Source organism: Podarcis filfolensis, assembly GCF_964270895.1.
Source record: "Podarcis filfolensis genome assembly, chromosome: 8".
In the NCBI taxonomy this organism is placed as follows: domain Eukaryota; kingdom Metazoa; phylum Chordata; class Lepidosauria; order Squamata; family Lacertidae; genus Podarcis; species Podarcis filfolensis.
In genome coordinates this window covers 52,800,921-52,827,045 of record NC_139611.1, presented here as the reverse complement: position 1 = coordinate 52,827,045, position 26,125 = coordinate 52,800,921, and the positions used below count along the sequence as shown (strand labels likewise).

Genomic DNA, 26,125 nt, shown 5'->3' with positions numbered 1-26,125 from the left:
GCTCAGTATGCATTTATTATTATTCCAGCCACTTCAGAGCTGGTCTTTTTGGAACTGCACAGACCAGGTCTCACTTTGACTCTCAGTGTGGTTTGGTGCGCTGGATTCAATGTGTTTGCCTAGACCTCTTGGAGAACTGGATGGACTTTCAAAAGCAGGGCAGGAGAGCTCCTCCTTCTCCTCCTAACCACACCTCCTCACTGTGCACATTCTTCCCTGCTCCACCTTCCACGGCTACCACACCACAGACCTCTACCAAAACCTGGTAGGAGGAGACCTTTCCTTTCACTTACTGCCATTTCATTCAGTGTGGCCACAGCCACATTTCTTGCTGTTCAGGGGGTAACAAGCATCTCAGTCATTTTCTTCTAACATTTCGCAAAGCCTCTGTCTGCTTGCTTTCAAGTGTATACTCCTTGCAAGAAGTATTAATATTCTGTGCCCATCATAGCTGGATTGTTTGACCGATGTGAAATTGTTCAAATTTGCTGTTTTGTATTATACATTCTAGTTTTGCTCACCATGAGAAGGGACTGCTGAAAATCTGGTTCAGCAGCTGCTCTGACTTCTGAAACTTCAACCATCAGTGCCCAGACACTTTATAGCTGTAAAGGATCTTGCTTTTTAAAAATTAAAGAACCATGAAATTCTCAGAAAGTTGAATTCTTTGCCCTCAATTTCATATAATCTGCTTTTCCTGCTCTTCCTGATAATTTAAGTCCAGGTCCTTTTTGAAGCGGTTCTGCAGCGTGACTACATTGGGCTTTAAACTATCCTGGCTGTCAGTTTCCTTGGAGGGCTCTGGGTTTTTGCATCTTCAGAGAGTTTTCCTGCTTTGTCACCAGAAATCTGGACAGTTTTTGTAGGAGCTGGCACAGGAACACAGACCATTAAACATCTGTGTGCACTTATCCTCATAAAAGATACAGAGAGAGAATGAATTAATAGATGAATGAAATAACTGCTAGAGCCGGGTTTTATTCCGTTTCAATTCCAGGTAGACAATGTTCTGTGGCCTGTGAATGATGGGAATGAGCTGTTCTTCCCATTAGGAACTGCAAATGCTGCCCCAACACAGCCCGCGAAATCACTCCTGCTGTTTCCTGGCACAAGTGACAGCCTTCTTTCTTCTTTCTGCTGCCCCAGCTCTAAGAAGGAGCGCTTCTGGTCATTGCGAGCATCGATTAAAAAAAAATCACATCAATTCATGTCTCCAGCATGCTGAAGAGGTTAAAATCAACTATTGCTGGTCTGTGAGCTACTTTGTACTCCTATTGCAAGTCATTGCAGGATGAGGTTCACTGAAGCTCAACTCCAGTGATTCATCTTTTGTTTATTTGTTTATTTATTGGATTTGTAGACCACCTTTCTTTTTTTTTTAAAAAAAATATTTTTTATTAACCGGCCAATCAAATCAAATCAAATCACATCACATAAATTCCGAATTACAAAGCCGAATTTTAAATTTTGTTGAGGGGACCCATATTTCAAGATCCGAAGGGGGATTCTGATCATCTTCTTGCTACTGCGTTAATGTCCAAATCAGTCCAAACAAAGTTCATAATTCTATCCAGTCTTATCTTGCTGTTTCCACATCACATCTTGTTCATATATTTTCTCTTTTTCTTTATGATCTCTTCTGATAGTCTCCTTAAGCCTATAAACACCAATAATAATCCTGTGTGAATTTTTCCGTTCTTCCAATCCTCAAATCAAGATGGTTTCCATATATCATCGCCTTCATAGATAACATCGCTCTTTCCATCATTAATTACAGAACTGTCGCTCTTAAGTCCCTCTGAGGAGTTTCACCCACAATATAAAAACAGCTCTATTTCTCTATTTCTCCTCCCAGACTTAAGTCCTCCGACAGAACTTCCCAGTATGGCGACGGCACTTTTAACTGCGTCATTCCAAAGCCCTTATACATTCCACGCTCTTCTTAAAACATGCTTTGGTTCGAAAGTTTATCTCCACACAGCCTTAAATCCACAGCTTAAGTCCTTAAAACGACATTTCTGACTTGTGAGGGGGGGGGATTCTTGTTTAATCACATAAAGGAAAGAAAGGAAAGTTTTTTTCCCCCTCCCCCATCAGTCCCTTTGCCATACCGAGTCTTGGCGTATCTTCTCATGATTTATACTTGTTCCTCCGACTCGTCTTGTTTTATCAGAGATCTCTTCTGTTAGCAGTCTTTACTCCCCCTCCTTCCTTGAAATATGTGCATTCGCTTCATCCAAATTGTTTCTTTTGAAGTTCTTGCAGCTAGTGGCGCGGACCAGAGACGGCGTCCAGGAGCGCTGAAATCCCACAGGAGGGCGTTGTGTCTAGTGCCCCCATCCCCACAAATTCGGGGGTGGTATAGGGCACAGCAGGCAAGGGCAGTCCTCCCCCACAATCCTGGGGGGGGGGTAGGGAGGCTATTTACTCCCATCACAGCCTCCAAATTACCTCGTGTGGGTCGGAGAGATGTTATTGTCAGCCATCTTCTGATGCGCCCCTAGTGGCCCCTCCGATTTGTAGACCACCTTTCAGTGCAAGATGCCCAGGGTGGCATCTCATGAAAGCAGGGAAAGCACCATATAGAAGCCACACAAATGGCACTAGCAGCAGTTTCCGAGGGTCAGTGAAATTAGTATATTCATAAAATTCAACAAGCCATTAAAAAACACACGCCAAAAAGTTCTGTCCTCAGACACCACCCACCTAATTTTGAATACTTTGTCGGTGCATGTAGAATGAGATGCTAAAGAGGGCCTCCAACGAAGAGCAGGCTCATATGGGCCAAAGGTGAGCCCGTTCCCAAACAGTTCAAGGCTTTGTTGGCTGCTAAGCAGAGGCTAGGAATATCTGTCAGTGGTGAGCAAGGATGTCATTATGCCCTGCTGTCAAGGATCTCACCCCTGCAGGAGTCTGGTCACCTTCTCCCCATGGCAATTCCTCCTCTGGGCTACACCACAGAGACAATGCTGCACTCTCATATTATGACTGGGGGAGCAAACCTTCCCCTCTTCATGTTGCTCATAATTTTCTAAACATCTCTCTGACCTCCACAAAGTGGGGCTTTCCAGCTGAGAAAAACATGGATACAGTGCTTCAACCTTTACACGTGTGGAAGGCATTTTAGCCCCAGGATAATTTCCCCTTTTTGTTTTCTGTGCCACAATATTATTTTTTAGACGGGTTGACTTGAACTGCGAGTCCTATTCCAGGTATGGCCACACCATTGGTTTACGAAATATTATTAAATGTTTGGCTTTCTTAATAACCTCTTGGAACTTATTTTGCTTCTCTCTCACTGCAACAGTCCACCGTGTGGACCCTACCTAAGATCTCTCTCTTGGATAATCGCAACCAATTTCTTACCTCGTTCCGGTTCTCTGGTCACATGCTGGCTACCCCCAAATAATTCTGAATCCTTTCAATATCAGCAGTTTTGATTGGTTTAGGATTTCTCCTGTGGACCTACCAGTGAGAGTTACATGCTTTATTTACATGCTCCACCTTTATTGGTTGGTTCTTCAGACACACAAATTTGGAAATGGTGCCGTTAATTTCTAAATAAATCTAGATTGTTTTGGGTAAGGGCCGTAGCTCAGTGTTGCAGCATAGGTTCTACATGCAGAAGGTCCCAGGTTCAATACACGCCATCTGCAGGTAGACCTGGGAAAGACTTCTGAATTCTGAGGAACTGCTACCAGTCAGAACAGACAATACTGAGCAGGTTGATCCAATGGTCTGACTCAGTGTATGGAAACTCCCTGCATTCCAAATTTGCTAACTTCTCCCAGGGGTGGCCCTTTAAAGTGACCCCTATGCAAAACAGTGGCAACATTGAGCCAAGAGGGTCCTTGGCCTCCCAGGGTCTTTGGCCTTATAAAAACCAGAACATCCACCAGGAACTCCTTTCTGGCTTCTGTTTCTTGCCTTTCTTTGAGGCAAGCTTCATGGAGCCCCTGAAACTCCTTTCTGGGCTTGAATCTGGCAAACTTTGCTGTCATCTATGCAGCAACAGCCAAGTCTCAGCCCTCTCTTATCACATTTCCCTATAGTCCAGTCATGGAGCAGCTGCCTTAGCTTTATGTTCCTCCTTCTCCTCTATCACTTGTTGGAGGTTAATTAGGGCTGCTACTCCACACTCAGTCTGCCTCTGCAAACACTCATTTCTATGCATGCACACGCACACAGCCTAAAAACACTAGAACTTTATGAGACAGACAGACAGAGAGACAGAGAGACAAGTGTGTTTTTCACTTTTTTTATGAATGATCTTTTTTGTGCTGTATTTTCACACCTTGTTTCGATTAGAAATTATGTGACAGACAGACAGATGCTACTATGGGAGCACAAGACTGAAATGTATCCATAGAATGATTCCAGGCTAAGAAGCAAAGGGATTTGATTTCAAAAAGCAGTGGAGCTGTGTAAAAGCACCAGTTCACAGGGCATCCAATGCATCTCATGTGTGCATGTTTTTTGTGCCATCCACATGACGTTGTTCTCATCCAAGTTGGCAGCCCACACTCACACACCTCATTTAATTTGTCTTTCCTGATCTACAGATAAAAGTGGTAAGGGGGGAAATCCAACATAATATCCCATGATACCCAACTGTGGACAGATTGAAATGTATTGTGTGGGCTATTTTTTTGTGTGTGTATGTGTAGTGACATTTTTCAGGATGCCATCTTTCACAAGACCCCCAACTTCCACTGGTGGGCTGCTGCTGGGAATGACATGACACGCACTTTTAAAAATGTGTTTGTTTTCTGGTATATCAGAAACATAATTTTAAAAAATGGCAGTGCACCCAGGTAAACCAAAAGCTGCAGGCATGCCCACAATGGACCTCAGGTTTCCAGAACTCATGGAGGATGAGGAAGTACTAATTGAGGGGAGGGGACAACAAGACATCTCATCAAGCATCTCCCACTAGTGTGGATGGGAAACATTGAGACAGAGTTCAACTGAAAGTGCTCATTTGTGGATGAAGGTGTACAAAAGCACATATGGAAAAATCTGATCTCTGACACCCACATGCAAATGGACACTCTGGAGTCTACATATGTGTACACCTTAAGGTGTGATTGCAGCATACACATTTGCCAGCTTGTACATCATACAGAGACATCTGGCATCCTTGCAAGTCTCACCCCCAAGGGCTTGCTGCTGTTGACTGCATAGACTCATCCACACTTTGCCTAGAAAGCATGGGTCCAATCGGTTTTGTCTTTCCCCCTGAAAACCTGCTCTTTAGTGCTAAATCGCAGCAAATGACAATCTCTGGAAATCCTGATTGCTGTTTGTTCTGATTCAGCACTAAAACACATGTTTTTGTAGGGGAAAGCAGCGGGGCAAGCGGAAGTGTGGGTGAACCACACACAACCAAGTAAGCCAGGATCCTATTTCTAGCCTTGATAAACCGGTGCTGGGATCCAGTTGAAGTATGCCAGGGGGCAGCTCTGTCTATTTCAGCACCATGGACAGCGGGTTCATTTGCATACTTTGTTGAGCCCTGAGCAGAGCTTGGCAACAGATTGGATTCTGTCCCGAATCAGCAAGCTCAGCCTGAATTACCTCTGCTGTCCCAGGCTGTGATCTGGGACCTGGAACTTTCTGCAGACTGCAGTTGTGCTGCAAACCAAAAGATCTGGTTTCTGGACCAGATTCTGATGAATCTGTCAGGCCTGCCAGATTTGATTTTAGATAGAGCAGAATTAAGTTGTCATCTAAGAAATCACAATGTTGAAAACCTGACAATATTTATAACCAACCGCAGAGTCCAACTCACACTATGCCAGATTTCAGGTTGTTAAGAATGGTATTAAAGTTAATAAAGAATCCCATTGAGGAGACAATATGAAACACGCCAGCTTCTTGGTCTCATTTCATGTGTACAGCAACTTATGGGGGTGTGGAGTGTGTGTGTCTCTCTCTCTGTCTGTCTTCATAATAAAACTGAGGATGTCATTGTGGATAAAGTGTCAGACTTAGAACAGGGAGGGCTGGATTCAAATCTCCAATCAGGCACAAACTTCATGGGGTGGCCTAAAGCTTCACCAACCGCACCTCACAGTGATGTTGCAAGGATAAGGGTAGGGGATTGGCTCCTCAGAGGAAAGGCAGAATTAAAATGGGGTGAGTAACGCTACTTTCATTTCCCCCAAGTTTTGTCTGGAGCTGAAATGGCTTGAGATAATGAACCAAATTAGACAACTGAAATAGTACCTAACTAGTTACTGCCGTTGAATTGCATGTTCCAAAAAGACAGGAAAAAATAATCCTGCATTTCAAAACTGTCTGGAGAGCATCAGATTGGGGAAATCTGATGTCAGCTTGTCTTTGCTCCCTTTTTCTGTGGGAGCCAAGCCAGGCAGCAGTCACTTTTAATCTGTGGAATAGAGAGGGAGAGAGCAGTTTTTCAGAGCTTTTCTCCCATTCCAGGCTTTGAGTCCAGAAGATTCTACTTGCAGCTTGTCATGCCTTGTTTTACTTTCTTTCCTTGGTTTCTTGCCCTCTGTTTCTTTCTCTTTCTTCTGATGACCATTGGAATGTTTCCACCCACCTCCTGCAACTGTTTTTTTTGGGGTTCTGAGGACTCCTGCTTTTAAAGCAACTTCTGGGCCTTTCTGCACTTCTTTCCCTCTTGACAGTTGCATGGGATACTGCTGCCCTTGTTTGGCCTTCGACACAGACACTCTGCAGTTTCAGGTAATGAGGTTGCTGAGGAGGGAGGGAGGGAGGTCAGTGGTGAAATGCAAGAGAAGCACCTTCATGGTAGGCGATTAGCCGGTAGCTAAGGCAGCAAATGCAATACAACCCACCTCTGAGGCTCTTACTGTTCTGTTAAACAGACATGGACTGATCCAGGGCAAATTCTGCACCCTGTGAAACTCCTGGCCACCTAGGTGAGGTCAGGCCCCTCTTTACCGGGATCTCAACCTGTGCACTTGACAGCTATCTGCACTTTGGTGCAATGGGCAGGGCTACATTTGTTTGGGTTGGTCAATCTTAGCCAGCTTTTGCAAACCTGATACTTTCCAGCATAGCGATGAAAGGTGTAGTCCAGAACATCTGGAAAACATCTTGCTAGATTGGCAAAGGCTGGTCTAAGCAATCTGTTAGTATGAAAATACTAACATCCTCCCCCTTTTCATGACATAATTGTTGCAGATTTTAGCACATTTGCAGCCTATCTACATACAGATCTCGTGATCCACTGTTTACATTCCTTTGTGATAGGAGTGTGGGAACGGAACTCAGACACTGAACTTCCGTCCTGTGTGCTTTTGTATTTTTTCTCTTTGTTCATTGCTTTTGGATAGAGCAGACCTGTGTGAAGCTGCTGCTCATGCTAGCCATGTTTGTTGTTTTGATTTGTAAATAAAGGAAGCTTTCGCGATGCCAGCGCCTCCACAGCCTTACTTCTTGCTGTTACTCTGCTGATGCATAGTGTGCCCACAGCTCCACGGGAGGTGGGTTGCTGATTTTGGATGCTGGCTCCGCTGATGCCGTTCGGGGGGCCCTCCCGACACAATCTTGGTGGCTTGCTTGGAGGGTAAAATGAGTCTGGTACTAGCTGCAAGTTGACTTTTCACAAAACTGGGAGTGTCACATTTTTAAAAAATGTTATGCAGCTCTCTGGTTCTCTCTGAACCAGTGGGCATGACATAGCTGCTGTGGGTGGGTGTCCATTTCCAGCTCAGCACACACTAACTAAAGCCCTTATTGTGGGTGCCATTTTATGACCCCGCTTTAGTTTTTAAAAATCATTATTTATCTATTGCTAAATGCTCTTCTGGCTCTTTTTTTTTAAAGTGAAACCAAGGCATGGTGTTGTACCATAGAATTATGGTACATCATGATGGTGTTATAGCACCATACCTCTCTTTCATTGTTGCTTTTTAAATGTAGCTAGAGAAGCATGTTAGTGACACTTTAAAAAGTTGATTAAAAGAATAAAAACAGGGTCACAAAACAGCAGTAAATGTCACAATCAATGTGTGCTGAGCTGTGATAAGTTAACTTTCCAGACGTGTCACTGCCCATGTTGAACCCTTCGCTTTTAAAACCATATTTACATATGTGGAGATTGTGATACTCTTCCATCCTTCTAGAAAATTCCACTCAGTGTGGTCTGAGAGATGGTGGAAGAACCGCAAGGAAAATTACAGAGTGGCAGTGACCATATGGTGTCATCATGTGGAACATGTCCCATAAGAAGTGAGTGAATGAAACTTGGGAATTCCAACTTTGATGCCTAGCATGAACGGTGCCCTAAGATAGGGCTATATATTCTCATCTGTTCTGAACCCAGCACTCTTTGTGACACAGAGAACACAAATATATTTATTTGGAGGATTGAAGTATACTGGAGAAAGGGACTAGATTTGTGCTTGACAAACCCCACCTATGGGGAAGAGCTGCTGCTCCCCAGGCAAAGAGGTTGTTGATGTGTGTTACTCTCCTCTTGCAGAGCAAATGTCCTCAGGAGGGCTGGTGTTTGCAGCAGAAGGTGGGCAATGTCAAAGATGCTGCAGATACAGATCTGTCACCTCTCAGACTTGAAACAATCTGTCCTTGGGCATACCCCCAAAATCTGATGCACTCCCTGAAGTGATGGGGTGCTGGAGCAAGGAACGGGGCCCGTGGGCTGGTTGCTGCCTACCCACCCCAGGTCTCCTTCCTCCACTGCTCTCTCAGTGCATGAACGCACAATCCTTAAGCTCGTATGAATGCACAGCTTTTTAATGAGAGGTCAGGAGTTTGCTTGATACCCTCCCTGCTTGTCTTTCCCCACCAACTCTTGAGTGTCTCTGTCCTTGGAATAGACTTTCCATTTCTGCAACCTGAAGACTGTGTGTGTGTGTGTGTGTTTGCATCTGCATTTGGAGAGCGGGTTTAGAGGAAGGGAAACTTGGGAATGCAGCAGGAAGGCTCTGTCCTTTCTCTGACGTGCTTTGATGTTCTCTAACCCTTCCTATGGAGAAGGCAGGTGGGAAGGCTGAGCATGACTGCAGTGCACCAGAGAGGGAGAGAGAGAGAGAGAGAGAGAGAGAGAGAGAGAGAGAGAGAGAGAGAGATCTTCCTCCTCCTGTAGCTGGGGCACCTCTGGGCTGTTTTGCTTTCTCCTTCCCACCTTTCAGAGTACATGCTAGTGGGGTGCGGCATGCAGGCATGCAATTCTGGGCCCTTTGTGAGCCTGCAGATCTGCTTCCTCTTCCTGGGGGTGCATCCGTAGAAAGTGAATGTCAGCACTCTGCCCTTCTGCCTGCGCGCTCCCATCTTTATTCATGAGGGTAAAATGGAGACTGGCTGGCTGTGTAGTAATGTTGTTGGGAAATAAATAAATAAATAAATAAAAACAGGTGCATTTCCATCCAGCGGGAGCATGACTCATCCCCCCACCTCCCCGCCCTTGCCTATCACTGGGCTCCATTTGAGCAGTAGAATGCTTCAAACCAATCTTTCCCTGGTGAGCTGGGGAGGAGGAGGAGGAGTTAAGCCAGGGGGGTGGGTCTCCTTTATCAAGGCCGGTGGAAAGAGGCCAGCCCACTGCAGAGCTGTGCATCTTCCCAGCTGAAAGAGAGAGAGGAGAGCCTGTCTAGAGCTGGAAGTGGCCAGAGAGGCAGAGGAGGAAGTTGCTGCTGCTGCTGCTGCTGCTGCTCTTGCTCCTTCTCCTTCAGAAGAAGAAAGGCAGCTCACCATGCCAGAGTGCTGGGATGGGGTAGGTGCAGCTCAGCCAGGCAAGGTGTGTGTGTGTGTGTGTGTGTGTGTGTGTGTGTGTGTGCAGGTAGGTGGTGGGGCTGCTGCATGCCACTGCTGGGCAAGGGGAGGGGGCACCCCCCCCAACGTTACTGGAGACCCCAGCCTGCTCCTTAACCTCGATGTTTTCTGCCCCAGCTTAACACAGTCCAATATGAGGGGGATGGATCTGCACTAGTCCTTGAGCACGTGTGGCAGGTAGGAGCCTTGAAGGACAGCCTGGGCCATCCTCTCTTAGAAGGCGGGTGGTGCTTTTCCCTTTGCAGCCACGGAAGGAGAAATCAAGGCACGATGCATTCCAAGTGCCAAAGACCAGCTTGGCCTGGAGGTCCTGCCCTCTCATTTAAATGCCAGAAGATGTGTGTAGGCATTTTGTGGCAAAGTAGAGAGGCATTCTGCCCTGGCTCCAGCACACTCTGCGATTGCTTCAACCTGGCATTGAGGGGAAAGGGGTCCACAGGATGGACCAAGCCTCTTGTTCCTGCTTCCCTTCAGGACAATCACAGACTTGGATGGAGCACTATGGAGACAGGGCATGGGAAAGCTTTGTGGATTCCCTGGGTGCAACCAGCGGGGTGGGCGGGCAGGGGAAGCATCTCCTCATTTTGCAGTGACAAGGGCTGAGGCTGCAGGCATTTTGGGGGAGGGGAGGAGGAGGGGGATAATCCATGGCTGGTTCCTGCAGGTTCCCTCCTTGCTGTTGTGTCTGAAGCACCCAGCAAGCAGATGGGCGAGAGGTTCCGCTGAGGCACATGCTGCTGCCTGGTGTCACCTCTCTGCTGTGCAAAGGGCATGTGTGGCATCTGGGGAGAGAAAGTGCACCATTTTCTCTGCACACCCAGCATCCCTTTTGGCACGTACACAGCTCCTTCCCTCCTTCCCTCGCTGTTCCCATTCCTACTGGCTGTCCTCTTAGAGCCTCCCTGCCTGGCTTGCAGAGGTGGGTGGAGGGAGAGAACCTCATTTGTGGCTTTGTGCTGGGTGTCGGGACTCATTTGCAAAGCAGGAGGAGAACATCTTTGGCGCCATGAAGCTGAGGCAAGACGTCTCTCTGTCCTTGCTGAGACCACCCCTGGCAAACTCTTCTTCCACAGAGCTTTCCCCATCAAGGACAGAGCAGGTGGAGCCTGGAGGCAGAGCTGAGCCAGGGCTGTCCATCTGGAGGGCTGCCTTGCCTTTCAGCTCTGCCCTGCTGTTTGACCTTGAGCAAAGCTTGCCCTTGACAGGGATCTCTCTCTCTCTCTCTCTCTCTCTCTCTCTCTCTCTCTCTCTCTCTCTCTCCCTCTCCCTCTCCCTCTCCCTCTCCCTCTCCCTCTCCCTCTCCCTCTCCCTCTCCCTCTCCCTCTCCCTCTCCCTCTCCCTCTCCCTCTCCCCCCCCCAGCATTGCTGATGCTCTTGATAGGCATCTCACTCCACTTCCAAGATGTGGGGATAATCTTGGCTAAACCTGCCAGGATGAAGGGAAGAAAGGAGGAGTTTCCCATAACTGCAGCCTGATCCTCCTCAAGGATGGTGGTGGGACTGGAAGGGGAGAAGCGGGTGGCCAAGCAGAACCTCCTTCAGATGACTGGAGAGTGCACTTTACAGCAGCTTTTTGGCTGCTCCCCTGCTACAGGGTGGAATGGGGGTGGGTAATAGACTGTGTGGCTGTTGTTGCCTCTAATCTACAGGGTTCCCCCAAAAAGGCGTTTGCCTCTAAAATATGCAGCTTCCTCTGTGGGGCTCGGTGGGGAGATTTTGCTGGGGTGGAATGGGAGCCATGAGTTCTGTTGGATCATGAGAGCCAACCTCCTCCTCCTCCCCCTCTTGCCCTCCTTTCTGGCATGGCTGCCTCTGCCACTGCCACCACTTTGGTCTCTCTTTGACCTTCCTTGCTTCCATCTCTCCCCATCTGCTATTGCCAGTTGAAATGGCTGCTGTAGAGGTCAGCTGAGGGAGGAGCCTGATGAAGCTGGTCTTTCAGAAGAGCTGTGAGTCGCCTAGTACTGAGTCAGGCCGCTGGGCCGCGTAGCCCAATCTGATAGGCCGTGAGGATGTCTTGAGTAGGGTACTACGTGAGAGTAAGTATAGGAGCCTGGGGCACTCTGGGCATTTGCTTCAGGGGCCCTCTTCCTTTCCCCTTCCCATTCTGGAGTGGGAAGGGCAAACTGGGCATTTGTTACCCAGAGGGGGATTCTGTGCGTTGCAGAGCTGCTGGCCTCTTCCATCCCAAATGCCCTATCTATGGCCTCATTTTTAATGTTCCATCTATCTAATTTATATTCTGCATTTTTCTGCAAGAGCATTCAAGGCAGCTTGCAATAATGAGCAATAAAATGCAATAGCAAGACTATATCAAAACAGTGATGCAATAGATGTACAATATCAAAAATGAGAGGTGGTGGAGCTTCTGGAATTGACACCTTCCACCCTGGTGACCCCCCACCCTGCCCTGATCCCAGGTATGTACAAGTTATTTGGAGCTACTCATTCATGCTGCAATGGCAGCCTGCACATGTTCTGAAGCCCAAAGGAAATATTCCCACCACAGCATGAGAACCTCGGCCAACACTGTCTGGTCGCAAGTGATGTTGGTCATGCTTGTGAGATACTGACGTGAGAAGGAGCCACATTGTCTCACTGTCCCTAGAGCTTAACTAGTGTGGGTTGAGGGCGAACCATACCAAAGCTTATCCCATGTAACAGGAAGATGTTCCAGAACAGAGACCTGGCCCTGAGAAGGGGCTCCACTGCCAAAACTTGGCTCCAGATAATAGGAAGAACATAGAAAGAGCCTGCTGGATCAGGCCAAGGGCCCATCTAATCCTGAATTCTGTTCTCAGAGTGGCCAACCAAGATGCCCATGAGAAAGCAGTCTCTGAGCAGAGAGTCGTCTCCCCTCCTGTGACTTCCAGCATCTGTTATTCAGGAGCATTACTGCCTTCGACTGTGGAAGCAGAGCAGAACCACTATGGCTAGGAGCTAGTAGAATAATACAGAATAACAATACTAAGCTATTCTGCAGCACTTTCAAGTTTTTAAAGGGTTTCAAAAACATTACCTCAATAATAGTCGAATTGTCTCATTTTAATTTTATTTGACAAAATTTGCATATCCCTTAGCTGTAAGCAAATCCTCTAAGCAGCTTACAGAGATAGATTTATGTATGCCTTAAAAGTATTTTTATCCATTTTATCAATGAAAATGTTGACCGAGATGGTGGCTGCTGTGAAAAAGTTGAATAGCATATTAGGGATTATCAGGAAAGGCAGAATGATAATACCTTCATGCTAGCCTTCCTGCCCCAGACCTGCAACTCCCATCAGCATCAACCAACATGGCCAAATGATGCTGGGGTTGATGGGAATTGTAGTTCAAAACATCTGGAGGACACCAGCTTGGGGAAAACTATACCAATTTTATTTTGCAACTGCATTTGTAATGTGTGTGTGTAATTTGGGATGTTGTAGAACTGAACAGAACGGGAGCTGCCATGAACAGGAGCCTGGAACAGCCAGCTTCCAAGGTTATTGGCTTAGCTGTTTCTGTTTCTGTTTAAAATTGTTTTAATGGTTATGTTTTCCCATAGCTTGGCTTTATTGTGTATTTTAATTAAAGATATTGTAATATTCCGTATTTTAATTGTGGATTGATCTTACAGTTGTAAATAACTTACAAGCCATTTTGGCATATAAGCAGGATATACATTATTATTAATAATAATAGATCTGGATTGCCTTCTTCCAAGTGAGCTGCAGGGCCCCAATCCCTTCCTTGAGTCCTATGGGCCACTAGAATATTTCTGAATATTGTTGGCAACTGTGGCCCTTTTATACTCATGCGTTGGCATCAGGGGCATTAGTGCCCAGCCTCTCAGGACAGGGACAGATCACAACCTTCTGTTTTGTTTTTTTTTTTTTTATAATATATTTATTAAAGTTTTCAAATAAAGCATATATTAGATAAGCACTTATCATTGTCCATTTAACATCTCTCAATTGTTACATGGGACTCCCCCACACCTCCCGCATACACTTACATCATTATTAAATTAATTTCAAACAAATTATCATTTAACTCATCTTAATTAATAATCTTAATTTGGTTTGACATATAATTCAGCCTTAAATCTAATTTAATGGTAGACAATTGTCTGCACTGGCATCCGATTCAGCACTCAGCCAAGTTACAATATTTTTGTAAATAAATCTTAAATTTCCTCCAGTCTTCTTCCATCCTTTCTTCTCCCTGGTCTCGAATTCTGCCGGTCATCTCGGCTAATTGCATATAGTCCATCAGTTGCATCTGCCATTCTTCCACAGTGGGTAGCTCCTGAGTTTTCCAATTCTTGGCAATTAATATTCTTGCTGCTGTTGTTGCGTACAAAAAGAATGTTCTGTCCTCTTTTAACACACTCTGGCCGACAATACCCAGGAGAAAGGCCTCTGATTTCTTAGTAAAGGTGTATTTAAACACCTTTTTTAATTCATTATATATCTTCTCCCAAAAGGCCTTCACTCTAGGGCAGGTCCACCAGAGGTGAAAAAATGTTCCTTCATTTTCCTTACATTTCCAACATTTGCTATCAGACGAATGGTATATTTTAGCCAGTTTAACAGGGGTCATGTACCATCTATACATCATTTTCATCACATTTTCCTTCAACGCATTACATGCAGTGAAGTTCAGCCCAGAGGTCCACAACCTTTCCCAATCTTCAAACATAATATTATACCCAATATCCTGCGCCCATTTTATCATTGTTGATTTTACCATTTCGTCATGTGTGTTCCATTTCAGCAGCAAGTTATACATTCTTGAAAGTACCTTAGTCTTAGGTTCTAACAGTTCAGTTTCTAACTTTGACTTTTCCACTTGGAATCCTAGCTTTTTGTCATTTTTAAACACTTCTTTAATCTGAGCATAGTGTAACCAGTCTCGCACTTTGTCTCTCATCTTTTCTAAACTCTGCAATTTCCAGTTGTCACCATCCTTTTCTATTATCTCCCAATATTTTGGCCAGTTGGCCTCCATATTGGCTCTTTTCCGAGCCTTAGCCTCCAGGGGCGACAGCCACCTCGGAGTTTTATTCTCCAGTAAGTCTTTATATTTTGTCCAGACATTAAAAACTGATTTTCTGACAATATGGTTCTTGAAGGCCTTATTTATCTTAGCTTTATCATACCATAAATATGCATGCCATCCAAACGCATTATTAAAACCTTCCAAATCCAAGACATCCGTATCTTCAAGAAGTAACCAATCTTTTAACCAGCAGAAAGCTGCAGCTTCATAATACAACTTTAAATCTGGCAGGGCAAAGCCCCCTCTTTCTTTCGCATCTGTTAATATTTTAAATTTGATTCTGGGCTTTTTGCCCTGCCAGACAAATTTAGAAATATCTTTCTGCCACTTCCGGAAGCACTCTGTCTTGTCTACAATCTGCAGTGTCTGAAACAAAAATAACATTTTTGGCAATACATTCATCTTGATGGCAGCTATTCGGCCTAACAAAGAAAGTTTTAGTCTTGACCAACTATCCAAGTCTCTCTTAATCTCTGACCAACATTTTTCATAATTATCTTTAAATAAACTCAGATTTTTTGCTGTTATGTTTACCCCTAGGTATTTAACTTTTTTAACCACATTTAGTTCTGTCTCTTTCTGAAGCTGTTCCAACTCAATATCTGTCATGTTTTTCCCCAAAACTTTAGTTTTTTGCTTATTTAACTTAAATCCTGCCACTCGACCAAAGTTTTGAATCAGTTGTAGTACTCTTTTCAAACTAGACTCCGGCTCCTGTAATGTCAGAACTAGGTCATCTGCAAAAGCTTTAAGTTTATATTGTTTCGCTCCGACCTGAATCCCTTCCACCAACCGGTCCCCCCTAATCATATTCAGGAGCACTTCCAGAACCGAAATAAACAGTAATGGGGAAATCGGGCAGCCTTGTCGTGTACCTTTTTCAATTTTAAACTCTTCTGTAACCACATTGTTAACTATCAGTTTAGCCTTTTGTTCTGAATATATTGCCTCAATCCCGTTCTCAAACCCCCGTCCCACTCCCATTTCTTTTAAATTCCCCTTCATAAATTTCCAAGAAATGTTGTCAAAGGCTTTCTCCGCGTCTATAAAAATTAAAACTGCTTTAGTGTTTATGTTTGTTTGTAAAAGTTCCAATATGTCTATGATGTTCCTTGTGTTAGTAAACATATGTCTGCCCGGGAGAAAGCCTGCCTGGTCTTTATGGATTATCTCACTTAAAACTTTCTTAAATCTTCGTGCCAAAACATCTGCAAATATTTTGTAATCCACATTTAAAAGGGAGATGGGACGGTAATTCTTGAGTTGTGTCTTTTCAGTTTCTGACTTTGGAATCAATGTGATAAATGCTTCTTTCCACGATTCAGGCGCCTTCTTCCCCTCCATTATTTCATTACTGACCTCCAACAAAGGTTGTATCAAATAATCCTTCAATGTCTTATAGTAGTTAGAGGTCAGTCCATCTGGCCCTGGTGATTTGCCCTGTTTCAGACTCAGGATGGCCTGTTCAATCTCTTGTCGTGTTATTTTGCCATTTAAAATTGTTCTATTTTCTTCTGACAGCTTTGCTAATCCATTTCTCTCCAAAAATTGTGTAATCTCTATTTCATCTTGTGGCCCTTGAGTATATAACTTTTTAAAATACCTCTGGAAGCACTTTCTAATCTCTCCCGGGTTCTGAATGTTCCTTCCTTCAACCTCTAAGTTTGTTACTGTATTTAATCTTTGTCTCCTTTTCAACTGCCAAGCTAGCAGTTTCCCACATTTATTTGCCGATTCAAAAGTTTTTTGTTTCATTGTTTTAATCTTCCATTCTATTTCCTGATTTATCAGCTTGGAATATTGCGCCTGATAAAGTTTGATTTCTCTCAGAATCGGTTGGGACTTCGGGTTAGATCTTAACTTCTTCTCCAACTCTTTGATACTTTCCAGAATTTTATCTTTCTTTTCATTTTGCAGTCTTTTCTTTAAGGAATTCTGTTGAATCAAGAACCCTCTCATCACAGCTTTACTTGCATCCCAGATAGTTCTTTTTTCCACCGTAGTGTTCAAATTAATCTCAAAATAGTCCTTTAAGGTTTTTTGGGCCTTCTTTACAATTCTTTGATCTCTAAACAGGCCATCATTCATCTTCCATCTAAAGGAGCCGATTGGGATCAATGTCATATCCATTCTCAAGGCGTTATGGTCGGAGCATGTTTTGGGGCAGATTTCCACCTTCCTCACCTTAGGTGCCAGACTTCTAGTTATCCATATTTGGTCGATTCGTGTCCAAGTCAGTTGAGCTTCAGAAAAGAATGTTCCTTCTCTTCCCAGGGGGTTTCTAACTCTCCAGATGTCAACCCAGTCCATATTGTCAGTCATTTCAAAAAAGGTCTTAGGTAGTCTTCCCTCTTTAGTAATGTTCTGGTTCTGTGACTTATCCATATTTGTTGATACGACCCCGTTCATGTCCCCCATCATGATGACGTTGTTATAATCCAGATAATCCAGCATGATCTCGTGCAACTTCTTATAAAAATCCGATTTTCCTTCATTTGGAGCATAAATTCCTAATATCAAAATTTTTTCTCCTTGATACTGTACTTCTATTGCGAGGATTCTTCCACTTTCATCTTTAAAGAGAAATTTTGGTGAAAGGCTCTCTTTTGCATAGATCACTACACCTCTCTTTTTAACTGTATCCGATGATATAAATTCTTGACCAAGCCTTTTATTTATTAACACCTTTCTATGGAGCCTAATCACATGTGTTTCTTGTAAGCATATAATGTCCAATTGTTCCTTTTTTAAAATATGAAAAATTTTAGACCTTTTTTCGGGACTGTTACAGCCATTTATGTTCCAACTCAAAAGCTGCAGAGACATCCTGGATAGGTCTGGTTATTCTTTCTGGGGTGGTACCTTGTTCTCCGGTCCTTGAGGATCCGAGGGGGCGGGCTCCCCTGGAAGTTCTGGCGCTGGCAATCCAAGTCCTTTGTGGAGGTCTTCTCCGTGTGCTCCCAAAAACTTGTCTCTATCTTCCACTGTTTTGATTTTGATCTTTCTCCCTCTGTAGGTAAAGGATAATCCTTGTGGAAACTCCCACCTGAAGATAATTGCGTTGCTTCTCAACAGTCTTGCCAATTCCGTGTAGTTAGATCTAAGGTCCAGCAACTGCTTAGGAATGTCCTTGTAGATTTCAATTCTCTTGCCCAAAATGTCTAGTGACTTTTCGTAGTGCAGGCCCAAAATCTTGTCCCTTTCCTCCTTTGATCTCAGTGTTATCAAACAATCTCTGGGCTTCTCTGTCCTTCTGACTCTGCCAAGCCTGAAAGCAGATACAATTTTAAAGTCTTTTTCCTCTAACTTCCAAAACTTGGCAAATTCCTTAGTTAGAAATTCAATAAAATTATCTTCTTCCACCTCTGGTATTGACCGTATCCTCAAGTTGGTCTCCCTGTTTCGCAGTTCTGTCATCAAAAAGTAAATCTGATGTTCTCCAACTTGTTTGCTGAGTGGTCTTACTTCTTTCTCAAGTTCTTCCAATCTTTGACTAGTATCTTCAGCCAGTTTACGATTTTCACCTACAACCTTCTGTTTTGAATAATTTTGAATAATTTTGTTTTTGAATAATTTTGAATAATTTCACTAGGCCAGGATCACTAGGGACGCATAGTCAGATGCCCCATCATCAGCTATGTTCAGATACATTTGATCCATCCTGGCAGGAAGTTGGCCTCCTCCTTGCTGCTGTTTGACCCCCATTTTCTGCCTCTCTCTTTCTTGTGGGTCCATGGTGTGAGAGAACAGATGAATTGGTCCCTGATCTACTGGCTCCCACATCGTTATTGGAACTGACTAACCTAGGCCATCATCCTAGAAATGTATCACTTCAACTTAACAAATTGCAGTCTATTTGCATCATTTTTATAATCAATAATTTATTGATTATAATAATTTATAAAAAGTGGGTGTTTTAGGTTGTTCTCACAGCAGCTCCATGAGGTAGATTGCTACTATGTGTGTTTTACGAGAGGGGAACCCCACTTATCCCATGCAGGATATGGATGTTCATCCCTCTGCCCACTTATTATATCTATTTTTATTATTTCATTGCATTTATATCCCACCTTTTTCTCCAAGGTGCTCAAGGTGCCGTACACAGTCCTCATTTAATTCACACAACAACCCTGGGGGGTAGGATAGGTTGAGAGGCAGTGACTGGTCCAAGATCACCTGGTGAGCTTCATGGCAGAGGGTGTCAGGGTTTGAACCCAGGTCTTAGTTTGACACTCTTAACTACTCCACGATATTTGCTGATGACTTTTGTGATGACCCTGGAAACACACAAAGAGGATGGGCAGGGAAGCCAGGCTTCCACACTTCTGAGGTCTTATGGGAAAATGGGGACTGGCTTCTTCTAACCATACAAACAGGCTGACCGTACAAACAGCAGTGCCTTCCACAAGGAAAATTGGAAAGTGGGAATTGGAGAGAGAAGACGGAGGTGCCTCTTCCTCCATTCTGAAGTGGCTCAAGCGATGTGTACCTGGACCCTTCTTCCTGCCAGGGGAGGACTGATACAGCTCTTTCTCTTCCATCTTTCCTCCAGGAGCACGATATCGAGACTCCATACGGGCTGCTGCATGTCGTCATTCGGGGGTCCCCGAAGGGAAATCGCCCGGCTCTCCTGACGTACCATGATGTGGGACTCAATCGTAAGTGTAGCACTTTCCTTCTGACCAAGGTAGGAGAGGAGTAACTCCACCAAAGGGTGGGAGGTTCTCAGTTTCTGTTGATTGGACCAACTGTGCTTCATGGTTTGGGCACCAGAAAGGAGCAGGATGGAGGCAGCAGGCCCCAACTTCAGTGCCTGAGGCCTCCTTGGCTGATTTGCACTTTTGGGGCTGCGAGTCCCAAGATCTTTTGAGGCAGAAGAGAGGGGCCCGATTTTAGTTGGTGACCAAGAAACAGAGACACAGAGTTGGGTAGAGAACTATGATTAGGCCAGCCAAAAGTCTGAAGACAACATAAGCTTCCGAGCTACACCAAACGCTTCCTCAGATAAAATGAGTATTTTTTAAAAAGGGTATAAATTCTTTCATTTCTTCTTAGACTAGGCTGGTCCAGCAGATCAAGAGGCAGATAAAAATCAAGACAGACAGACAGACAGACAGACAGACAGACAGACAGACAGACAGACAAATAAGAAACTCCCTGCCTCTTGACATCAAGGACGCCCTTCGCTGTACTCTTTTCAGGGCCTGGGTATAACTTTTATTTAAGGCAGGCCTATCCAGACATGTAGATGTTGGCACCCTTTAATCTTTTTTGGCTGTTTTAATTATTTTAAACTGTTTTTCTTTCTCGATAATTTTAATGGTTTTTGTAAACTGGTTAGAGATTTTACTTCAATCAAGAAGTGTATAAATTTTGTTAAAGGCCCTATTGTTGAGTCCTGTTCCTTATGCCCGCTGTCACCTGTGTGCCCAATAATGTCTTGTACAATTTGAGCATGGTGGTTGCCAATTTCCCTTGCAAAATCAAAGCACCGCCGAGTCTTCCATGTCTTAGAAATATGGTTCGTTCCCACATATTTACACCTGGAGCCTTCAAGAGAGGGGCTGCAGAACATTACACTCAGAGTGTCCCTCAATGCTTCTCTCATAGCTTCAGCAAACTTGGCTCCAAAGCAACAGCCAGTTATGGCCCCTGATATGCAGCCTCTTCCACCCAGGGTTCAGGAATCCATTAGTTGGAGTCTTCTCAAACTCTAACCCTTCAGAGATTGCCTCCCCAATCATAACAATAAGGTACATAGGAAACTATGATTTTGAGTCAGACCCCTTGATCCATCTAGCTCAGTATTGTCTGCACTGACCGGCAGCAGCCCTCCAGGACTTCAAGCAGGGATCTCTCCCAGCCCTTCCTGGAGATGCTGGTGATTGAATTCTGCAGGCAAAGCAGTTGCTTTTCCACTGAGCTGCAACCCAAGAGTCTGACAGTGCAGATGGCAACTGTTGACATTCCAAACTAGTCACAGGGGCTACTAACTGACCAGGAAAAATCAGGCCTATTCTGCTGCCCTGTGCCTTTAGCAGAGGCTGGCTGGTGGCAGAGGCTGCTGTTGCTGCTGCTGCTGGGGGGGGGGGGGGAGAAGAGATGTGGCTGGGCGAGGAAGCAGCGGTCATGTGACTGTTCGGCATGAAACTGCTGCTGCTTGTCCAAAAAGGTCACCTTGGAATGCTGCAGAGGGAGAGGGGGGCTGCAGGGAAGGTGGCTGGGAGGCTGATCTGCCACAGCCTGAAAAAGGAGGGAGGCAGGAAAAAAAGCTGTCAAGAGAACAGAATGGAAAGCTGCAGGCTGATTCCTTGCAGGCTTGTTCTAGGCTGCGCTGGGAGCAGAGCTGGACCAGGGACCTTGTTTCCATGCCACCCCTTTCCCCTGAAATTTCTGTCCCTGAGAATCTGGACAATGCCAGTGGCAAACCATTGCAGTCCAGTATGTGTTTCTGTGTTGCAGGGAGTTGCACTAGATGACCCTGTGCTGGCTGGGGCTGATGGGAGTTGTAGTCCAACATCTGGAGGGCGCCAGGTTGGCAAAGGCTGCCCTAAAGTGTGTGCGTGCCAGCATGGCTTGCTCCCGCCAACCCCAGCATCATATGCTTGTGCTGGCTGGGGCTGATGGGAGTTGGAGTCCACCAACATCTGGAGGTTGAAGTCTGTTCTGTGGGAAACGCCGAAGGTTAGCACACTCAGCAGCAAGGACTGGCGCAATGGTGTTCTCCACCAGCAAGGCAAGAAGTTGGCACGAGAAAGGGGAGGATCAGTAGGCCTGGTCCCCCAGAGCAGCTGGGGAAAGCAGGCCAGGCCTTCTGCAAGGCCCATGGCTAGTGCTGCTGGCTATGGTTGAGGCAGGCAACACAAGCTGCCTCAGCAGAGTCTTGGATGAGCTGGCAGAGCTTCAGTGTGTGGGTGTGGTAGTCAAGATGGAAGCACCACCCTCTGGGTGTGCCATCTGGCCAATTAAAAGGCCAGTGCCTTTTTCTAGGCTGTGAGGCATTATCAGTGGTTCCTAAAGTGGGGAGTAGTCGGGGGGGGGGGAGCAGTTTATGGAACCAAGGAGAAAGTGGCCAGAAAAGTTTGGGAACCACTGTTTCAGGCTCTGGGGACTGCCTTTTAGTCTCCTCGGGGTTCCCCTGACCTCTCAAAGCCACCTGGGTCTGGTGGCAGAGGTGTCTCTTCAGAGGGCTCTGGTGCCAGTGCAGTTAACCACTCACCAATTCAATCTACATTTATACATAACAATGAACAAATGCAAATTTGTGTCATGCGCCGACCCCTTTAAGCACCTAGCAATTTCACAGGTTCCTTGTTACTTGGACAATTGGGCCCCTGAAGGCCAGGGATGATGGTTTCCCAACACTGGTGCAGAAACTGCTTGAAAGGAATATTTCTTCCTCCCCACACCTGGCTGACATTAGGGCACAAGCAGGTCACACAGGAGAGCCAGTGTGGTGTTCATGGTTAGAGTGTTCATGGTTAGAGTGTTAGACTGTGACCTGGCAGACTGGAGTTTGAATCCACACTCAGCCCTGAAGCCCACTGGGTGACCTTGGGCCAGTCACTGCCTCTCAGCTTAGCCTACCTCACAGGGTTGTTGTGAGGATAGAATAGGAAGGTGAGAACCATGCACACCACCTTGAGCTCCCTGGAGGAAACAATGGTTTATAAATGCTATAAATACAATAATAAAATAAAATAAAGGGCAGGGCAACCAGCGCTCAGAATTTATTTCCAAGGACATGCTTCTTTGTTCCTCAAGCTTTGCAACGTTTTTTTTGTCCTGAGTCCTGTTGACTTTGACTCTGTCTCTCTTCCCGCCCCCACTTTGCTCCCTTGCAGACAAGCTTTGCTTCAACACTTTCTTCAACTTTGAGGATATGCAAGAGATCACCAAGCACTTTGTGGTCTGCCATGTGGATGCTCCTGGGCAGCAGGCGGGGGCCTCACAGTTCCCTCAGGGGTAGGTGCCTCCCATGGAGCAGCCTCTCCCAAACTGGCACCCCTCCAGGCATTTTGGATTACAACTACAACTCCCATTATCCACCAGCATCATACGGCCAAGCTGGCTGGGGCTGATAGGAGTTGTAGTCTGAAAGGTCTAGGACACACTCTGTTCTTGCTGTGTTATGGGACTGCTTGATCATCATTGCTACACCTGTCTTCCAGCACAGCTGGACACACCTGGCCAGGTTTCCCATCAGGGATGAGGAACGTGTGGCCCTCTAGGTGTTGTCGGACCTCAGCTTCCATCATCTCCAGCCGTCAGCCAGGTGGGCTGGAGCTGATGAGAATTGCACTTGGACCCCATCTAGAAGAGCTCCATCCCTGCCTTAAACCGAGTCCCTCAAACACTCCCTTGTGGGTCATGCTGTGGTGATGGTTATAACTTGGCAACCTAGTGAGGATGTGAAACTTGTGATTGATGACGACCTCATTGCATGCTAATATCAACTCTTCCTGGGAGGAATAACTGTCATGGGTCTGGGTATCAGTCATGTTGGTCATGTGAGCTGGCCCTGGTTCAAGGCAAACACGGCTGGACCTTCTCTAAGGGTAAATGGCATGGGCAACCAATAGCTCAGATGCTGAATCAGGCCAGCCCCACAGCCCCACTGATTGGGGGAGGAAGGAGAGGTCCAGGACTGGCTCAGAGGATGGGGACTTCTCCAAAGGAGAAGAGCAAAAAGAGGGGTGCTTCCCTAGTCCCCGATCGGTCTTTCCCTCAGATCTCCTCCATCATGCTAGGAGAAGACATCAACATTGTGTCCTGGCTCTCCTGTTTTGTCTTCACAGGTACCAGTATCCTTCCATGGACCAGTTAGCTGCCATGCTGCCCAGTGTCGTCCAGCACTTTGGGTGAGCTGAGCTTTGGGTGACCTACTTTTCCTTGTTGTGAAATCACATGATGGGGCAGGACTCCCGGGGGGCAGTGGAAGGAGGAGGATGGTTTTTAATTTAGCTGGGAGCAAAAGCATCATACCTTTGCCAGCCTCTTGCCCTCTAGATGTTTTGGACTCTTGCTCCCATCATCCCCATCACCATGTAGTCCTTCTGGCTGGGGCTGATGCAGTCCAACCCATTCAGAAGGCAGCAGGATGGAGAGAACGATGGTATGAGTGAACGGTGGATGAAGTAATTGGATAAATTGCCACTGATAAAGCTGAGGAATATTTTAGATCTGGTTAATGTGTTGCTTGGAAGGAAATAAATCAGCTGATAGTATTTGTCTTATAAAAGTTCTATGATTAAGATATTTGGCAAACACAAAGCACCAAACTTTAGTTGAATGAAGGAGGCTTGAAGGACAGCCACAAAAGTCCACCAGTGGGAGGAAGGAAGGGAAGTGGCTGCCTAGGGACCACTGATCACTTTTCTTTCCGCAGGTTCAAGTATGTGATCGGGATTGGTGTGGGAGCAGGCGCCTATGTCCTTGCCAAGTTTGCTGTAAGTGATCAGATGGTGGGTGGGTGTGTCCTGCATCCTAGCCAGACAAGGGTTTTTAGGTTTTTAAAAAAACTATCAAGGCCCAGCACCATTTTTGGTGTTTTCCAGGGCAGGGACCTGCAGTCTGATCCTTGGCATGCTTACTCAATAAAGCTGATTGCCGGGTAAGAAGAGTGATAGTACTAGCAATTCCTATTTGAAGTGGCCTGGGACTTGCAGCTCAGGGCTTTGGAGAGAAAGCGCTTTCTCCACCCCCCACCCCCCACTCTTTGATTTCTTAACTCCCCAGGGAAGTCTCAAGTTGTGGCTCTGAATTGGACTGACTGTGCCTTGTTACTGGGCAGAGCAGCCTTCCTTGATTTGGTGCCCTCCAAATGTTTTAGACTACAACTCCCATCAGCCCCAGAAAAGCACTTCTCCGCTGGCTGGGGCTGATGGCAGCCGTAATCTAAAAGCATCTGGAGGGCACCAGGTTGGGGAAGGCTAGAGAAGGTTATCCAATCAGTGTATTTGTATTTTTAGATTCTAAAGATATAGCGCTTGCTTTATGATGCTCGCTTTTATGCTCTGTCCCAGTGGATACGTCTGTGAGCCAGAATAAACTCCATCTGCCTGTCTATCTGTTTTGATTTAGCTGATCTTCCCAGATCTGGTTGAAGGCCTTGTTCTTGTCAATGTGGACCCCAATGGCAAAGGTTGGATTGACTGGGCAGCCACCAAGGTGAGACAGCCTCCCCTCCCTGCCGCTACTGGGTGTGTGTCAGAGCCAAGTCTTGCAGGCCAATTGAGGTTTCTGATGCTGCTGCTCAAGTAGACTCATTTCTGGGGACGGACAGCTGAGTGAGGTCTCTTTGGATCCATAGACATCTGTGCAAAAAGCAAAGTCCATGCATCTCCCTTTGACAACCCATACAGAGCAGCCCATACAGAGTGGGGCCACAGGGCATGTTTGGGGGGCAGGTGTTGCTAACATTGTTTTATCCATTTTTAACCTCCAATAATACATAAAATGTGAAAAAAAATCCCCTCCTTTCCGATCAATAAAAAAACTAATTACAATGGCCTCCCTGATTGCTCACTTTTAGTTTGGTTTGCTTAGCAAGCAAGCAAGCAAGCAAGCAAGCAAGCAAGCAAGCAAGCAAACAAACAAACAAACAAACAAACAAACAGAAAGCAATATATTCTGAGGTAATTAGTACAAACGATGAGTACATTTGCCCTCATGTGGCTTGTCCTAATTCACTGGTTCTGTTTCCAGGTATGTTGTTACTGCCTGCCAGTCTTTCATGAAATGATCTGTTTCTGTCTCCTTTCTTGGCTTCTAAATTGCTGTGCTAATTGATCCATAATTAAGAAATCCCAGGGTTTTCTTAACCCAATCCAGGCATGTAGGGGTTTTCATTTTTGTGCTATCTCAAATTGAGCAGCTGTTTACTAATCTCCATCTAGGGTCTTGAATTCTTGCTCAAAATATCCCAGAGTGCAATAACCTGTGCAAAAAAAAATCAATTTTACATCTGTTTGCTTAATCCCTGTGACCTCCCCCCACCCCTCACCGTTTGCACAACTTGAGAAGAAAAGCAGTTCAACCTTCAGCAATGAAGGCAATGAGTGACTTAGCACAGAAGGGTTGAGAGTGGGATGTGTAGAGTGTGCAAATGGCACACAGAGCCTAAACCCTAAAGAGCTTGCTGCTGCCACTCTTCATCATCTGCCACCTGAGGTAGCTGCCTCACTCTGCCTAATTAGAGGGCCAGACCTGGAAGCTGCTCACACATTTAATGTGACAAGCTAGCTCTTTTTCAGTGGGCTACTGGGGTGTGCAGCGTGTTCACATGCAACCATTC

The 26,125-nt window shown here is 45.6% G+C and overlaps 1 protein-coding gene across 6 annotated transcripts in view; it reads left to right on the top strand.

Annotated features, from left to right (window-relative positions):
* NDRG4 (NDRG family member 4) overlaps positions 1 to 26,125 on the top strand; it is a 57,780-nt gene that overhangs the window by 18,120 nt on the left and 13,535 nt on the right. For 4 of the 6 annotated variants that reach the window (XM_083626650.1, XM_083626649.1, XM_083626648.1 and 1 more), the window contains exons 4-8: positions 19,382 to 19,487; positions 22,674 to 22,794; positions 23,628 to 23,690; positions 24,218 to 24,278; positions 24,913 to 24,999. In XM_083626650.1, the coding sequence (XP_083482776.1) occupies positions 19,382 to 19,487; positions 22,674 to 22,794; positions 23,628 to 23,690; positions 24,218 to 24,278; positions 24,913 to 24,999 (438 nt within the window). Of the gene's footprint in view, positions 1 to 9,557; positions 9,728 to 19,381; positions 19,488 to 22,673; positions 22,795 to 23,627; positions 23,691 to 24,217; positions 24,279 to 24,912; positions 25,000 to 26,125 lie in introns of those variants that run through there. The other 2 variants (XM_083626651.1, XM_083626652.1) reach the window with 2 other exon arrangements.